This window comes from Leptonychotes weddellii, chromosome 13 (assembly GCF_054177405.1).
Source record: "Leptonychotes weddellii isolate Sample4059 chromosome 13, ASM5417740v2, whole genome shotgun sequence".
In the NCBI taxonomy this organism is placed as follows: domain Eukaryota; kingdom Metazoa; phylum Chordata; class Mammalia; order Carnivora; family Phocidae; genus Leptonychotes; species Leptonychotes weddellii.
Window position 1 is genome coordinate 81,388,890 of NC_138381.1, and position 16,976 is coordinate 81,405,865.

At 48.5% G+C, this 16,976-nt stretch overlaps 1 protein-coding gene and 1 long non-coding RNA gene across 7 annotated transcripts in view; both read right to left on the bottom strand.

Moving 5' to 3' along the window:
- The window catches only part of GOLGA3 (golgin A3), a 44,858-nt gene that overhangs the window by 22,705 nt on the left and 5,177 nt on the right, over positions 1-16,976 (bottom strand). Inside the window, exons 2-8 of one of the 6 annotated variants that reach the window (XM_081802470.1) lie at positions 16,396-16,682; positions 14,512-14,562; positions 13,754-14,035; positions 10,636-10,748; positions 4,585-5,243; positions 4,037-4,148; positions 2,088-2,394 (exon numbers count right to left, since the gene is read on the bottom strand). In XM_081802470.1, coding sequence (XP_081658596.1) covers positions 2,088-2,394; positions 4,037-4,148; positions 4,585-5,243; positions 10,636-10,748; positions 13,754-14,035; positions 14,512-14,562; positions 16,396-16,504 — 1,633 coding nt within the window. In that variant the 5' untranslated portion in view covers positions 16,505-16,682. Of the gene's footprint in view, positions 1-2,087; positions 2,395-4,036; positions 4,149-4,584; positions 5,244-10,635; positions 10,749-11,096; positions 13,710-13,753; positions 14,036-14,511; positions 14,566-16,395; positions 16,683-16,976 lie in introns of those variants that run through there. The other 5 variants (XM_081802472.1, XM_081802469.1, XM_081802471.1 and 2 more) reach the window with 5 other exon arrangements.
- Positions 6,521-9,645, bottom strand: LOC145716883 (uncharacterized). Its single transcript, XR_014139841.1, has 2 exons — positions 7,674-9,645; positions 6,521-7,626 (listed from the first exon to the last, which is right to left on the bottom strand). It is a non-coding gene; the product is annotated as an uncharacterized LOC145716883 (long non-coding RNA).

Below are 16,976 nucleotides of genomic sequence, written 5' to 3' on the forward strand. Positions count from 1 at the left end.
CACGTTCTTTTCTCCATAAAACACACCACAGAGTTCTTGCACTAAGGACACACGACAGTGTTTGGAGTTCATTTTAAATAGTAAAACCACCCTAAAGAGCATAAAGATGCAAAGGAGGTGATGCTAAACCATAAGAGGGCACCTGCTCAGCTGGGAGTGCGCGTGCTGGGCAACGCCCACCCTGCACACAGTGCGCCTGCCCACAAGTGACCAAGCGTAGTACTGCTTTGGGGTTACAGACAAATTTGAGTGAGCTGGGGAATTCACAATTAGGGATCCACAGATACTGAGGGTCAACTTTGTGCCCACAAAGCCATTGTGGGTGCTATGGCTCTGGTCCTCAAATGTCAATAAACAGAATGGGACTGTGCTGCAAATTCCACTAAAACCCACTGGTGTGCTGATACGGTCAACTCTTAACACTGATGAGGGCAGCGGGGAGGCAAGGAGAGGACGGGAAGTCACAACAACCCAAAGCACACTACAAACAAAACTTGTCAAACGCTCTAAAATTAAAATTATACCCAACATTTAGGGAAACACTTACCATTCTAAAGACCATTTCCAAAACTTAAAAAACGAACAAAAATGACAATTTAAGAGGATCCACGATCCCTTATCGGAAATTCTTGGGGCCAGATGTGTTTCAGAGATCAGAGTGGTAGCGTTTTAGAAAGGCAACCCCAGTCCAGACCACAGCAGACATGCCCTCAGCTCCACGTGCGGGCATTCACACCATGTGAGTGCCGGTCAGCTCTGCTGCCCAACAAGCTCTGCTGCCCAACAGGTCTTGCAAGGCAGACTTAAAAAATTATTTTGGTGCTCAGAACTTTTTGGATTTTATACTTTTCTAAAGGGACGGGGTACCACGAAATGTTCAAAGACTGAAAACAGTACACAGTTGTGTTTCTCAGCTAGCACTTTTTTCTTTCTAGTACCAGGATAAAGTCTCTGTGACAGAACTTTGTCACATTTTCTTTTATGTCATCACATCTGAAACCTGGTCTCACGGCCTTACACGGTCCTGCAGAGCGGCCCCTACACCGCCCCCACTGGTCTGCAAAAGGAACCTCATCTACCCAGACTGCACTAGAAGATCTAAGACCTGGGCCTACCTTCAATCTCCCAGCCCCACCCCTGCCTGTCCTCCTTCTGTCAGCCAGCACGCAGTTGTCGTGAGCAGGCAGGCAGTCGTCTGGGCGCCTGGTGGGGTGTGCAGTATATGCCCCAGGAAGAGAAGACAGTGTGAGGGAAGGGCTACAACGGGCTCTCCGTGCACAGCCTGCCACCAAGTTCCCCTGAAACCACTATTCCATTGGACTCTCATTCCATAGGTGATGCCCCCAGGGATCCAGCTACAGCAAAAACTGAACTTAAGGCAGGAAAAATAAAGGTTTACTAATCCACAACGGCAGTGTTACTTTTAAATATTTTAAATAGAGGGCGCTTGGGTGGCTCAGTCGATTAAGCGTCTGCCTTTGGCTCAAGTCATGATCTCAGGGTCCTTGGGATCGGCCCCACATCGGGCTCCCTGCTCAGTGGGGAGTCTGCTTCTCCTCCTGCTAGTGCTCTCTCTCTCTCAAATAAATAAATAAATCTTTAAAAAAATAAATAAATAATATATTTTTTAATTTTTTAAAAGATTTTATTCATCCATTCATGAGAGACAGGCAGAGGCAGAGGGAGAAGCAGATTGGGGTTCAATCCCAGAACCCTGGGACCATGACCTGAGCCGAAGGCAGCCTCTCAACCGACTGAGCCACCCAGGCACCCAAATAATAAATATTTTAAAATAGATCCTGCAATTCTGAGGAATAAGCAGGCTTTGAAGGCAGAATAAGTGGAAACATTACCACCAACTACCAAGGGTCCAAAGTCCATTTCTAAGACCTAAGCCACTCCCCTTTGCTGCATGTGCAAAAATGTACAGAATTCCATGCACTCAACCAAAAACAATACTTACTTTAGAGAAGTGGACAGCATGTACATAAATTAGCAGGGAATACAACGCCTCCCAGCATATTAATGTAACAGGTCAGTCCCCAGAGCAGACAAGATAAACCGCCCCCTGGCTGGGGAGCGCTCACCTGTGTTGTCCTTACTGAGGATGTTTCTCTGCATCTCTTCCACTTTGGCCACGAGTCTTTGGTACTGCTCCTCTGCCACCTGCAGGTCACTGTTGGATGACGCCAGGCTGGCGTTCTTGGCTTCCAGCATGCTCTGCAGGTCAGTCATCGCTCGCTCCAGGTCCCAGCAAGACTGCTTCAAGGTGTCCACCTCCGAACTGAGGGAGTCCTGCTTCTGCTGGCTGCTGTGGCTCTGGTCCACCTGTGCCTGCAGCCTTGTGCTCAGAGCGGCGAGCTGCGCCTGCAGCTCTGCCTTCTCTTTAAGTGCCTGGGAAGACCCCCCCATCAGAAACTGTCAGAAAATGAGCCACTTCCACCCTGTGCATTACGAGGGCCACCAAAATGAACGAGTGAGACACAGAGGGGAAAGCACCATGTTTCCCAAGCTTCCAGCTGTTCTAAAAAGGATGGCTCTCCCAAAAGAAGGCAGGTTCTCCAAACAGGCCAAAGGGGCAAGAGGGGTGACCACAGAATCTGCTTACTCTCTGCGCAGTAATACCCGAGCTGTGCAAGCACTGCTCACCCACAAGGATGTCGGAAAACACATTTGTTCAAGAAACAAGTGCACCAGGGTGCACGCGTACACACACAGACTACCAGGAGTGCCGAGGGAACCCCACACCACCAAGCGCCGTCAGACTCAGATCCGGGAACATGCCTGCAGGGAGAGACCGCCTCCTACTACACAAGAAGGGCTCTGAGGGGCTCTGGTCGGGCCATGGGGCACAGCGCACACAAGGCACCACAGGGACGCTATCTGTAGGATAATACAGGAGGTGAGAGGGAAGGTGGGGCCTTGACAAGCCCCAGGCCCCAGGGCAGCAGAGAACATCCAAGAGACGACAGGGGAAGGGCACAGGCTCCATCTGCCATCAGCATCTCCCGCCTACCCAAAAATGAGTCTATCGGGGGTGTGGACAGGAATTCCAAAGTGCAAAGACGGGCAGACAAATGCACATCAACACACGAGAAGAAAACCAACATCAGGAAGACAAATATCAAATTCAACAAACAGAAGAACAAATACCCAAAAAAATCGAGTTAACTGAGCAAATGCAATGAGATTTTGCAGTAAGTAGAACTTGGATTTTTACAGCAAAGCCAGAAAGGATCACATCCGTCACAATTCACACAACTGAAGAGCCAGTCAGTATCCCAGGAGGAAAAGAAGGTACAGTAAAATAAAAGCAAACAAAGGTTCCGACATCATTCATGGGGTTGAATGTGCAGATGAAGCAAAAATGCACTGGACGAGGGACAGACAGTGAAAGTCATGTGCCACCAAAATTCACCTTCATTCCCAGCAACCACCTCCTCAGTCAACACAGGTCTATGTACACAGAGGGTCGGTCTGTGTCCCAGGACCACGTCATGCAAAAAACCACATCAGGCACGAGGGGCACGTCTGGCAGAGCCGCACCCCCGTGCCCGGTACTCGAACACCTGCGCAGCCTCAACACCACCTCTGTACCCGTGTGCATCCCTGCTCTCCACACCAAACCCAGAGCTGGCTTCCACTGAACAGATTTGCCCTGACTGTCAACAGGAAAACTGAAAATTAAGGGATGGAAATAAACAGATACAGCAAAATTCACATCAGGAAAAGCAAAAGCCACAGCAAAGAGAATTAAAGGGACAGAGACAACAATTTTACCATGCCAGGAAAGTGAAATCCACCAAAAGGACGGTTAGGTATCTATCAGCAGAGCCAGGACAGGGATACGGGGAAAACTGAGGCACGCAGTCAGACGGGAAACGAGCGCACTTCTTCCTGAGGCTCAGGGAGCCAAGGGAGAGGACACAGAAGCCCGGGCTCCACTTGGAGACATGTGCACAACCGCACCCAACCAGCAGGCGTCGCACACCCTTCAAAGCCGCGGCACACTCGCCCGCCCGAGCGCGTCCATTACCTGACTGGCCTCTGCAGACAGCGCCTCCAGCTGCCCTTCAAGCCTCATCTTGTCTTTAAGGGCCTGCAGCATGGCGTCATGGGTCTCGGCAGCAGAGCTTTCCAGGGACACACTGGGGAACAAGGGCACGGAGCATCAGGCACCTGATGTCGCAGGACGCAGCACCGCTCCTCCTCACCTGCCCCGCGTCTCCAGGCTCCTCACACCGCTGCTCCTCTCCCCCACGGTTTTTTTAAATAAGTTAAAAGATTTAAATCAAGCATCAATGCTCTTACAAATGCTACCAATAAACACACCCCCACGGAGCTGGAACATCTTCAGTCAAACGTCAGCCCGGGGAAGCACCCATGCAGTCCTAGAGACACATCTGCACAAATACTGGAAAACAGCGGATCTTAATAATGGAAATGGTTACTGATCTATTCCATTTCTTACATGGCAACAGAGTTGTGTATAAATGAAGTGTTAAAGACTAAACACATAATTAGGAGAGCAAAACAGCGCTGTCAGCTCCGGTAGTGGAGGGGCGGTCTGCAGACGGCACCCACCTGCTGCAGATGCTGTCTGTCCGACTCCGCATCTCCCCATTGACCTCCTGCCCCTGGTCTTGGTGCTCAGCTGCTGCGGCCTGGAGGACATCCGTGATGGAGGGGAACTGGCCCAGCGCACCAGCGGCAATCTCTTGGCCGTTGACCACATAGGAGGCTTCTCGAGTGCCCACGGTGTTCACCAGAAGCCCACATGTCCCGCGGGTAGACATGCTGCTGTGGGAGGAGCTGTCGCTCTCATTCCCATCGGCCTCAGACGTGTTGTCACCCGTCAGGGATGCATTCTCCAGGTGATCATCGGCCTCAGGACACAGGCTAACCTCAGACACCACGGACGCCACACTGCTGCGGTTCTGCTTCAGAGAGCCCCTGGCAGAGTCTACAGCCGGAACGTTTCCACCAGAACTCCCAGAACCTTCGTCTTCAGTTTTGTAATCAGCCAGAGACCGAATTTTGCTTGATTTGGAACTTTTTTTCCCCTTAGGATGTGTCAGGAGCCCTAAGCTGCCCACCTTTGGGCCTCGAGGGACACTGGTGCGCAGGAAGGAATACTCCTTTGTCAGGGCCACAGCACTGGCCCGGGGCAAGGCTTCTGGGTTCAGCATGAGCTCCGGGTCAAGTGTACTAGATAGTCTCGTTCTAGCCGCAGGCTGACTGGACTGAGAAAGAAAAGTACAAAAATGATGTTGAAAAGTGACAAGCAGCGTTCAAATACTGCCACCCAGAAAGGCTGCACCAAGTACCCTCCCTGTGCAAACCCTCACACACCAGTTCCGCACCTAGTCACGGGTCCAGCACATGCCTCTCATAACTGTGACTTGGCATCATCTTAAAACTTCTACCAGAGCAAGTCCCTCCTCACGACCCTGCTCTTATGAGGCTTTCCTGGCAGTCCTCCTGCACTCACTCTTCTCGACAGACTTGAAATGTTCAAGTTGTTATTATTTTTTAAAGATTTTGTTTATTCAACTGTCAGAGAGAGGGAGGGAGGGAAGGAAGGAGGGAGAGAGTGAGGGCGAGCACGCACAAGCAGGGGGAGCAGCAGAGGGAGAGGGAGAAGCAAACTCCCGGCTAAGCAGGGAGCCCGATGCAGGACTCGATACCAGGACCCTGGGAGCATGACCTGAGCCGAAGGAAGATGCTCAACCAACTGAGCCACCCAGGCCTCCCTCAAGTTATTATTATTTTTTTAAGTAGGCTTCATGCCCAGCGTGGACCCCAAACAGGGCTCGAATTCATGACCCTGAGATCATGACTTGAGCTGAGACCAAGAGTCAGACGCTCAACCGAGCCACCAGGTGCCCAGGAAATGTTCTAGTTAAATAAAGCCCTGCTGAATTACAACGACCTTAGATTTATAATTATTTAGGGATAACAAGCTGCTTCCAGTTATTCATACCTCCTTGTGCATTTCTCAACAAAGGAAAATATGTAGGATCCATCTAAATTCTAAGTAATTTCTTTTTTTTTTATTTAGGATTTTATTTATTTATTTGTCAGAGAGAGAGAGCACAAACAGAGGAAGCAACAAGCAGAGAGAGAGACAGAAGCACAGTCCCCACTGAGCAGGGAGCCCGATGTGGGGCTCGATCCCAGGACCCTGAGATCATGACCAAGGCAAACGCTTAACTGACTAAGCCACCCAGGCTCCCCGATTCTAAAACATTTCTATTGCCATTTTAATTTAATTCTTAGATATTTTATCATTTTATTGTTATAAATACTATCTTTTCCCACTATTTTTATAACTAGTCATATTAGGATAACTATTGATTTTTCTATTTGTATTTTACTGACAATTTTCTGAATCATTATTTTAATAATTTTAGAATATTTTAATAAATGATAATTTTTTCAGTTGATGCTCTGTTTTCCAAAGCATTACCAAGACCTGCAAATAACATTTTTCCTCTTTTTCAGTATTTGTATCTCTTACTTCTTTTTTATGTCAACTAGAATTTCCCAAAGGGCCTTGAAGGAGATGGAGGGTGACGGTAGACACTGTTCCCTGTTGCTATTTTGTAAAGATTTTATTTGAGAGAGAGAGAGAGCATGCGCGTGTGAGCAAGGGGGGAGGCAGAGAGGGTGGAGGGAGGTGGGGAGAAAGAGAGAGAATCTCCAGCTGACTCTGCACTGTGTGGAGCCCGACGCGGGGCTCCATCTCACCACCCCGAGATCATGACCTGAGCTGAAAGCAGGAGTTGGACACTTAACCGAATGAGCCACCCAGGTGCCCCCCGGTTGCCTTTTCAAAATGACTTTCTCTTACAGAGAAATAGCCAATCCTATGCTTATTCCACGAAATCAGTGCAATCGCGACGGGGCAAGGAGACAAGGTGGGGAAAGGGAAACATCTCAAAATGATACTGGGTTGCGACAGGAAGTATAAATGAGCAAAAACAGCTGGAAAAGAGTCGGGGTGCAGGGCAATGGATAGACTGGCTGGTCCAGATACTAACACAGACTGTGAAGCCACAGTAATTAGATCCACTGAGAACTGAAAAGCAGAAGACAGGCAGATGACACCGAATACAGCCCAGAAATCCATCCAAGTACAGGTGGGTTTGCAGATGTTCAAGGAGCCACACAAGGCAAGGCCGCAACTGCTGAGGGAATGAGCAGTGTGAGGACCAACCCGCTCTCCAACGGGCAAGTTCCCACCTCTCGCCCTCATCCAACACATTTCAAACGGAGCAGATTTAAATATTAAAAAAACACATTTAAAATACTTTTTATACTATCTTATACTTTTTCTATAAGAAGAAAACACTGAACCTATTTATACTCCTCAAATGGGGAGGTCCTTTTGAAATATAACATAAATCCCAAAGAAGTAACAGCAAAGATAGAAAATTTTGACTATAAATATTTAAAACTGATGTGCAATGAAAAATATGCCAGAGAAGTAGTTAAAAGATATGTCAAACAGGGAAAAAATATTTGTAATAAAGATGAAAAGGGAGTAGTTTCCCTTTTACTTTTACTTTTCCCTTTTACTTCCCTTCAGTAAGAAGTTATCTTACTGAAGACTAAGGAAATATCCTTCCATCATTTAAACCATCATTTAAACCATATCCTTCCATTTAAACCATCAGTTATGTATGTATATTATATCATTTTTAAAGATAGAAAATGATGTTAAATTTCACATTTGGAGGAGGTATATAGCACCTACGTAGCAAAAAGACAGCCAACAGAAAAATGAGCAAAGACTGACAAAGACACACAAACATGGGGCGTCTGGGTGGCTCAGTTGGTCGAGTGTCCAACTTGTGGTTTCAGCTCAGATTGTGATCTCAGAGTCGTGAGACCCAGCCCTGCGTCAGGCTCCAAAGCTCGGTGGGGAGTCTGCCAGAGATTCTCTCTCTCCCTCTGCCCCTCCCCCACTAAAATAAATAAATATTCAAAAAAAAAAAAAAAGACACAAACCACTAACACATAAAAGGTGCGAACTGCTAGGTGACACTGTTGTTCTCACCTATTACAGGACAAAAATCCAATTTTTGTTACTTTAATGCTCACAAGGATGACAACACTAGCAGTCTCATTACTGCTAACTAGAGTATAAACCAGTCCAGCCTATCCAGAGTGCAAGAAGTATCAAACTAACAAATACATAAAACCTTTACCCAATAATTTGACATTCAAGGACTTGTCCACAAAAGTATACCAAGGCACTGTGGCGCCTGGGTGGCTCAGTCTGTTAAGCGTCTGCCTTCGGCTCAGGTCATGATCCCAGCATCCTGGGATCAAGCCCCGCATCCGGCTCCCTGCTCAGCGGGGAGCCTCCTTCTCCCTCTCCCTCTGCCTGTCTGCCTACTTGTGATCTCTCTCTCTCTCTGTCAAATAAATAAAATCTTTTAAAATAAAAAATACAAAAATTGACAAACAACCAAAATGTTGATCAGGAGAGGCTGCTAATGAAATGCTGGTACACACGTTGCTGTGAAGGATGACGGCACTCAGGACACGGTGAGAAGGGCAGGCAGTATGAAGAACCAACCACCGTCAAGGCATAACGATGTTCTCAAAGTGTTTATCAGACTGTAAACAGGACAGAACTCTTACTTGCCATCTGTGGCATGTGAATATGGGTCTGAGCTACATTCCTTGTGTAAGCAAAATATTCCTAAAGAAATATCCTTCTGCTCCTAGTTTAGTAGTTTTTGTTCACTTGTTTTGCATATTTTGATTTTTATCAAACACCTACCTTTTCAGCACCTGTTGAGATGGTCATAAGCCCCTTCACATGGACCTACCACCATAATGAGTTCTGGCAGAGTCTCCCCTTCTGAACTGACCTGTACTCAGAAGGGACTGCAACTGCACGCTGGCAGGTGGTGCTGACTGAGCACTGTAGTGGGGAGCACAGCTCGGCATGCAGACAGGCAGGCTCAGACCCCCACACAGCCAGCCATTCCGCTCTGAGCTTCACCGACAGCCACTCCTCACGGGGCTGAGGAGGACTAAAGGAGACTTTGGTCTGCGCACACAACAGCAGCCCCCAGACTGCACTCTGCCTCCGCTGGCCCTGCCCTGAGGGTCGCTGGAGCAGGACAGGTGGTGGTCCTCATACCAGCATCTTGCTGCCTGTCTTTCTGCCTACTTCAGGGTGGGGGCAGCTGAGCATGCAGGGACCGTAAGTTGGTCAGAATAGCATGTAACAAACACAATGCCCGTTTCCATCACTTGAAGAGAAGTTATCTTACTGAAGACTAAGGAAATATCCTTCCATTTAAACCATCAGTTATGTGTGCATATTATATCATTTTTAAAGATGGAAAATGATGTTAAATTTCACATTTGGAATCTTACATTGAACTTCTGACACATTAACCATCTAATGTTGGACGACCCAGGCAGGCCTCCGGGAGGCAGAGTGAGGACAGGCCCCTGGAGACAGTGTGCACAGGCCCTGGCCCACAGACACTGTCTGGTTTACATTCTGACTCTCCACTTCACCACTGAGTGACCCCTGACAAGCTCCTTACCTATCTGAGCCTCAGGTTACTGTTCCATAGGGAACTGAACACAGTGTCTGGCAAGAAATGATTACTAGCTGTTTTTTTGGTTTTTTGTTTTTTTTTTATTTGAGAGAGAGAGAGAGAAACAGCATGAGAGGGGATGGGGTCAGAGGGAGAAGCAGGCTCCCCGCTGAGCCGGGAGCCCGATGTGGGACTCGATCCCAGGACTCCGGGATCATGACCTGAGCCGAAGGCAGTCGCCCAACCAACTGAGCCACCCAGGCGCCCTGATTACTAGCTGTTATCGCTATAACTTCTGCTGGGCCATGTGGACAGGGGCCCGAAAGCCCCCGACCAGGCAGACGAGCCTGGTGGTGGCTCTTCCAGCCCACTCATGCTGGCTTTGGAGCAATGACACCCATCATGGCACAGTCCCCTCTTGGGAACACAAAGAGCCTGACGGGGACATGTCACCACTAAATCACTCACTGAAAGCATGTTTAAAAGTCAGTTTAACTTTGAATCCGTTTAAATTTGAAATTCTCAAGTACAGAAAAGTTGGACAAAGTATGAAACGAACATCCAAACCCATCTGCCTAGAGTCACTCGATATGATTAGAAAGACTGCTTTCATTAGCATGCCAACCAAAGTTTCATACCCGAATAGAACTGACTTTAGCACGTACTCATCAAATCCACATGACGTGGCAGACACTCTGACACTGCATGGACCATCGGTCAGCAGACACTACACCACTAATGAAATGAACAGCTGAAACCTAGAACTGACTGCTCAAGGAGGGGGAAAAACTATACCCAAGTACTTGCAGTCTCTGCTTTTCAAATGGCAGATACAGGAATCAAATATGCTTGATCCAAGGGAAGGCGGCCCATACGGGGCAGAAGTCACAATCCTGCTTTGATCTCCCCACAGGGAGGGAACTGCAGAGAGAAATGATCTTCCCAGAGAAGCACAGAAGGCCATCCCAGCACAGAGGAACCAACGACAGGTCCTAGAAACTATGTCCAATTTCTGTTTTCCACACATGAAGTTCCCCATCAGCTTGTTCAAGACCGGGAGACTCACTCTTTCTTGCTGGCGCTTCACCCTGTATTGTTTGAGCTGTTCTTCTAGCCGTTTCCGAGCCTGAAGTCGGACCTGCTCCTCCTTCTCCAGGGGCAAGGAAGCCTCTGTTGAACCTGCGGTAAGGAAATGACCATTTAAAAACTCATAAAGCACCAGGGCACAGAGGACAAATCAGAACAGCAGCTTGGCTGTTTTGCGTTCAATTACCAATTAAATATGATTTAACTTCAGGGTGCCTGGGTGGCTCAGTTGGTTAAGCGACTGCCTTCGGCTCAGGTCATGATCCTGGAGTCCTGGGATCGAGTCCCGCATCGGGCTCCCCGCTCGGCAGGGAGCCTGCTTCTCCCTCTGACCCTCCCCCCTCTCATGTGCTCTCTGTCTCTCTCATTCTCTCTCTCAAATAAATAAATAAAATCTTTAAAAAAAAAAAAAATATGATTTAACTTCAAACAATACCTCACCTTCTAGGTTGAAAGAGCTATTTCCTGATGGAGAGACGACCGTGAGCCCTGGACCTGCCTGGTGGAAGACCCACTGGCAAAGCACGGGGTCTGTGCTCACTCCACCAGTGTGCCGCTCCCCACAGGCATCCAGCTGGAAAACGGACTCGGCTCACCTGTGACTTGCAGCAACAAAAGAACTAAATCTAAAGTCAGTGCCAGGGCTGAGTATTCTGAGGCTCAGGGAACCTCAGCTCCCACGAGGCTCCAGCTGTGCTCGGGACATGGTATAGGAGCACGTGGGCAGTCGTGTCCACAGAACTGTACTGAGGGATAATCCGAGCGTGTGGTCAGGGGACACCAAACACGCCTTCTTCACACGGCCGCATCTGCGGATACGATCTGACCCACGGCTTGTCTAAATTCCTGCGGCGAGTCACGTTACAGTCAAGTTTTGCAAAACCAAAAGGAAAAGGCTGTTCACAGTGACCCATTCAGGACTCACCTCAAAGTGAAGGCCGAGCAGGCATCCCCGCAAGGCCTGGGGCTGCTTACCTCAGTTTCCTGACAGAGGCAACTCCGGTCCAGGGGCCAGGTTCAAGGACAGGAGGGGAAATGACAACTTTTTGGCCAAAAACAGAATTTAGAATATCTCAGAACCCAAATCTTTTATTTTGGGTAATAAAAGGGCTGAATAGTGAGCAAAAGGTACGACAGCCACAGGATTCTTTCACACTCAGCGCCGTGCACCTGGAATGCTGCCAAGGGCACAGCCAAGGTCAGCTACTAGACTGGTAAGAGCGGGAAAATGTCGTAATTTAACCACTTTACAGACAGCACCATCTTCAGATGTAGATTCTGAGAAGGTAAGCAGCTGTTGTTTTAAATAATCCCTAAAACCTCAGGGGCGCCTGGGTGGCTCAGTCAGTTAAGCGTCTGACGGGGGGGGGAGTCATGGTTTTGACTCAGGTCACGATCTCAGGGTCGTGAGGTCGAGCCCCAGGTCAGGCTCCACGCTCAGCAGGGAGTCTGCTGGAGATTCTCTCTCTCCCTCTGTCCCTCCCCCGACTTGTGAGCACGCACCCCCCCACAAAATAAATACCAATCTTAAATAATTATAATAACCTCTAAAACCTGAGATTGCCAAGAACTTCACTAGGAACTCACCAAGTCATTACTAATGTGTGAGTTTATCACTGAAAAAAAGGTCTAGTACTTTTCACAAGGCTAAGGGATCCACATGGCAAAAACCTAGGGGTCTACGGCCTCAAGCAGGGAGCCCAAGTCAGCAGACTCAGGGCTGGGTGCATACTCGCCAAGAGGGGCAGCTGGTAGCCGCAGGATGCCGTCATGTGGGCACCTGGGGTTAGGGCTCACAAATCCCTACAATCAAGAATCCAGACTTTTATGTGACAGCTCTGGACTTCAATGTTGACAGTTAAAAGTTATTTTGTTTCTTTAACGTAAGCTCTACACCCAATGCGGGGCTTGAACTCACAACCCCAAGATCAAGAGTTGCACGCTCTACTGACTGAGCCAGCCAGGCACCCCTAAGTTTGCAGAAATTTTAAAAAACATATTGCAACCCTAGTAAAATCATGCCTGTGAAGAAAAGAGCAAACAATCCAAAAGAAAAATGGGCCCAACGAATCAACAATTCACAGAAAAGAACGGCCACACGGCCAACAGGTAGAAGATGCCCAAATGATCAGGGAAGTGTGAGCTCCAAACTGAAGTACTGGAGAACTGTGGCACAGCCAACAGGCTGGTGAAACGGAAAACAGCGCCAGCCTGGGGCAGCCCGTGCCTCTCAGGGTCCTTAGTGGCATGGCGATGGGGCCGTGCACGATGGAAATAAAGATGCCACTGTTTGGACCAAGAATTCTGCTTCTGGGGTGTAGCCCACAGAAATTAAAGCACCAACACGTGTGCCACGGCGCTCTCCACAGCTCTGGTCACGTTGGCCGACGGAACAAATGCAGAGACCCAGCCGGCCACGCTAGGGGCTCCTGACCAGCCTTCCAAGAATGAATCTGGAGTTGCATCAGACAGCGTGGGGGCAATCTCCACATGGTAACACTAAACAGGAGATACAGGATATGACAATCTAATCTCTTCTCAAAACACAATGACTGAAACCTGGGTGTTTGCAGGGGCTATAAAGGATTGTGTGAGAATGTGGCCTGCCTGCAGGGGAGGGGCGTGAGAGGTAAAAACGGCATGTGTGGTACGATCCCATTATGTAAGATCATGTGTGTCTGTGTATGACAAACGTGCTGGAAAAAGGACTGGATGTTTCCAGGGCTCACAGGCTGCCAGTATGTGACCTGTTCATCCCTGGGTTCCCACACTGACTAAAATAATAAAGAACGCTGTCAAAGTTTAGCTCCCTGCTGACTGCTTGCTCACCATCCACGGTAACAAAAGACATGCCGCGCAGTCCTTTAAACCCAGACCTGGAGCAGCATCCCCAGTGTCGACCAGGAAGAAGTGTATTTTCTCTCTAAAAGGGAGCCACTTGCTCAACACACAACCCACCACAGGGATAAAACGGTGATGACAGAGGGACGAGCAGCAAGCTGGTCAGGGCACGTGCCTCTGAAGGGTGGTGAGTACCAAGGGATGCAGGAGGGGGTTGGGGGAGAGTGGGGAAGAGCCCAGTGGGAACAGATGCTTACACAGTTGCGTTTCTTGCATAGGAAGACTGAGTCTGAGAGACTGCAAAGCTTCTTTTCTAACACTGCCCTCAGCACTAGTCCCCTGAGACTTCCTTAGGTTGTCAGGGAAACCAGCCACACCTGGAGAGGCATCGGGACCCCCTGGGCTTGTGGGGGAACCGAGAGGTGACGAAGGGTCTGGGAACGGTGGCGTCGGCCCATTCTGACAGGTGTCGCCCTTGCTGGGTACATCCAGGCCTCCTCCTCCTCCATCTGAAGCTCTGTGTACCTGGACACTGGCACCTGGAAAAGACAGCATGCTGGGCCATCATGGTTTTAACAACTAGATCAAGTTGTTTTTCAGACACGCAGCTAACACAGGACAGAAGGGACTCTAGATGCAGGAGAATGAGCTATCTCCACGCCCCATGAGACTGTCTGCTCTGGGAGGAGAGCAGGCCTCGCTCTCCTCACATCAGCAGGTGCTATCGGACAAGCGGCTCAACTGCTCATTGTGGAATCGAGATTGTGGGATTTAAGTAGTAATGTTTCCTTTTCATTTAAATAAGACCAATGAGAAATCCCATGGAAGTCTGGTTTTAAAAATAGCGGAAGGAAATCAATGCTAAAAACACAGCTGACAGTGTTCCTAACAGGCGCCGGAAACAGAGTGCTAATCAGAGCGACAGCCTCACACCGGGGCAGTTCCAAAGTTGTTTCACAGCATAAGTTCATCCCCCAAAACGAGAAATCTAAGGCAAAGAGGTACATTAACTGACCCGAACAATTACGGCAAAGAGTCAGAGTCTGTGCTTCTGTCTGATGAACACCTGCTAGATAAAAACCCAAGTTTAAACAGTGGTGACTATACACCCACGTATCCAGCTCAGTTTTACCCACTAACATCACTATACACAGATTTGTCATACGCTAACTGAAACCTATTTCCTTGTCAAAAGAAAAAAAAGACTTCTTACAATTAAATGATTTTTACCTTCCCTGTCCCCTCACCCCGGTCAGGGAGCCAGTTGGCAGTCAGGAACCAAGATGGCGCCTGGAGGGAGGAAGGGAGGGTCCAGGGGCCTCTGGGTGTGGTTCCAGAGGTTCCCAAGGGCAGCAAGGTCCCAGCCTCCCACAGGGATCCACACCACTTGGATCCCTGGATGTACCCAGGATGCATCCAGGAAATTGCCGTTTGCCCAAGGAAATTCAAAATGGGTTTCTGATACTTGACATCTGAGTTCCAACCAATACAGCGACTCAGTCATGCTTCCTGAGAGGAAAAACAAAAGGGGCACCACAGACTCAAAGCAGAGTGAGGAGACTGGACCACGGCCCCGACCCGACCATCTGCTCTTATGCAAACATCCCTTTGGCTCCATGCTGGGTGAGGGGGAAGGGAAGCCTGGATGTCAGATACAAGGTAATCAGATCAATACCACTTTCTGATGGGCTTATAGATCTGGGAGAGTCTCTGCATCTTCCTGTTTACATGACAAAATAATTTTTTGAGCATTATATTATACTTTTAAAAAATATAAAAGAAGGCCCAAAAACATTAAGACTATTGTTCCCAAACAAAAGCCAAATCGTGGATAAACAAGTAACAAAGATGACGAGACAATGACAAAACATGACTACTACCACTTCCCACTGCGTCTGTCGGAGTACTTGTGTTTTATGCACCATTCTTTCAGTCCTCACAACTATCCTATGGTGCATGCACCATTACTCCTCCACTTACACAAGAAGTGAAACGAGATCAAATACGAACCCTGCTGGAGAGTTCAAGCTCTTAGTGACAGATCTAAGAGGGGGCTCCCTATCCCTATCCTGCTGTTACCAGCCTTGCCTGGCACTGAAGGAGCAGTAATCAACAAAACCATTTTAGGTGCCTGAACATCATTTGCAAGAACAGAATGCAGGGACACCTGGGTGGCGCAGTCGGTTAAATGTTTGCCCTTCGGCTCGGGTCATGATCCCAAGGTTCTGGGATCGAGTCCCGCATCGGGCTCCTTGCTCAGCAGGGAGTCTGCTTCTCCCTCTGCCTGCTCTGCCTGCCACTCCCCCTGCCCGTACTCTCTCTGACAAATAAATAAATAAAACCTTATTAAAAAAAAGAACAGAACACAATTTCTGCCTGCAAACCAGTATTACAGACTCTATGACTTCCAAGCACACATTGCACCGACCCCCCTAAACAGGAAGGGGCATAAGAACCAAGTGAATAATTCACCCTGTAGTTCTGACACATGAATAACCCATCAACTAACATGCAAATGTGGTCCAATAATCCTTAGATCACTACTGGGCCATTTCTGGATCCCAGTTAGTAAAACTTAGGCAACCAACCGACAAGAAAGGTAGGACGTAAGGCAGGGAACAATGTGTCAGTGAAGACCCACAGAAGACATAAGGGGGAAGAACCCACTGCTGCATCCTGCTGGAGCACAGCATGGGACAGCTCCTATCCTGTTTAACACACACGGTACTTGATTTAAAGTTGCAACTAAGAAAAAACACTCATCTCATTAGTAAAAACACACTCTGAACATAAAATTCGTTATGGTCTTACACACCACAGTCTTGTTCCAAAATGCAAGAGGATCCACGTCCTCCTATTTAAAGGCAAAATGTCAGCAGCAGAGTAACCACTGACTTACACTGGGCTTCGTCCCACTGGTCAGGCGGTGCCGGTGAGCCTGGGGGCTTGAGGAGGGCCTCCGGGTCGGCTGAGGTGCCACTACTAGATCCAGCTGGCGTTCCGTCCATGGTCAGAACGGCACAGGCTGGGCTGTCTCGGGGGCTGCAAGCAAGCCGCCGGCAGGTGCGGTTTCAGCCATCAGCAGCAGCCAAGAGCTTCTGGGAAGAACCACACTAGGCTTTCCATTTTGGGGAGATTTAAAGTCTCAGAAGTGGCTTGAAATCAAACCAAGTAATATCATGTTACCTGAAAGGAGGGAAAAAAGAAAGTATTATGAATCTTCATTTGTCAGATTTGAGTAATAATTCCAAGACTAACATTTGGCTCCCAACTCACATCTATATAATTAACACAGATTTATTCATTCAGCAGACAACCCTTCAGTACCTACAATATCCTAGGTTTTGAGGATAAAATGCTGGACCAGCCACACCTGGGCCCGTTCCTGAAGGTGCTTCATGTCTGTACCGGTGCCAGCTAAGGGCCATCCTGCCCGGGCAGGGCTGGAACTGGAACTATAAGCACCCAGGGAGCCTCCTA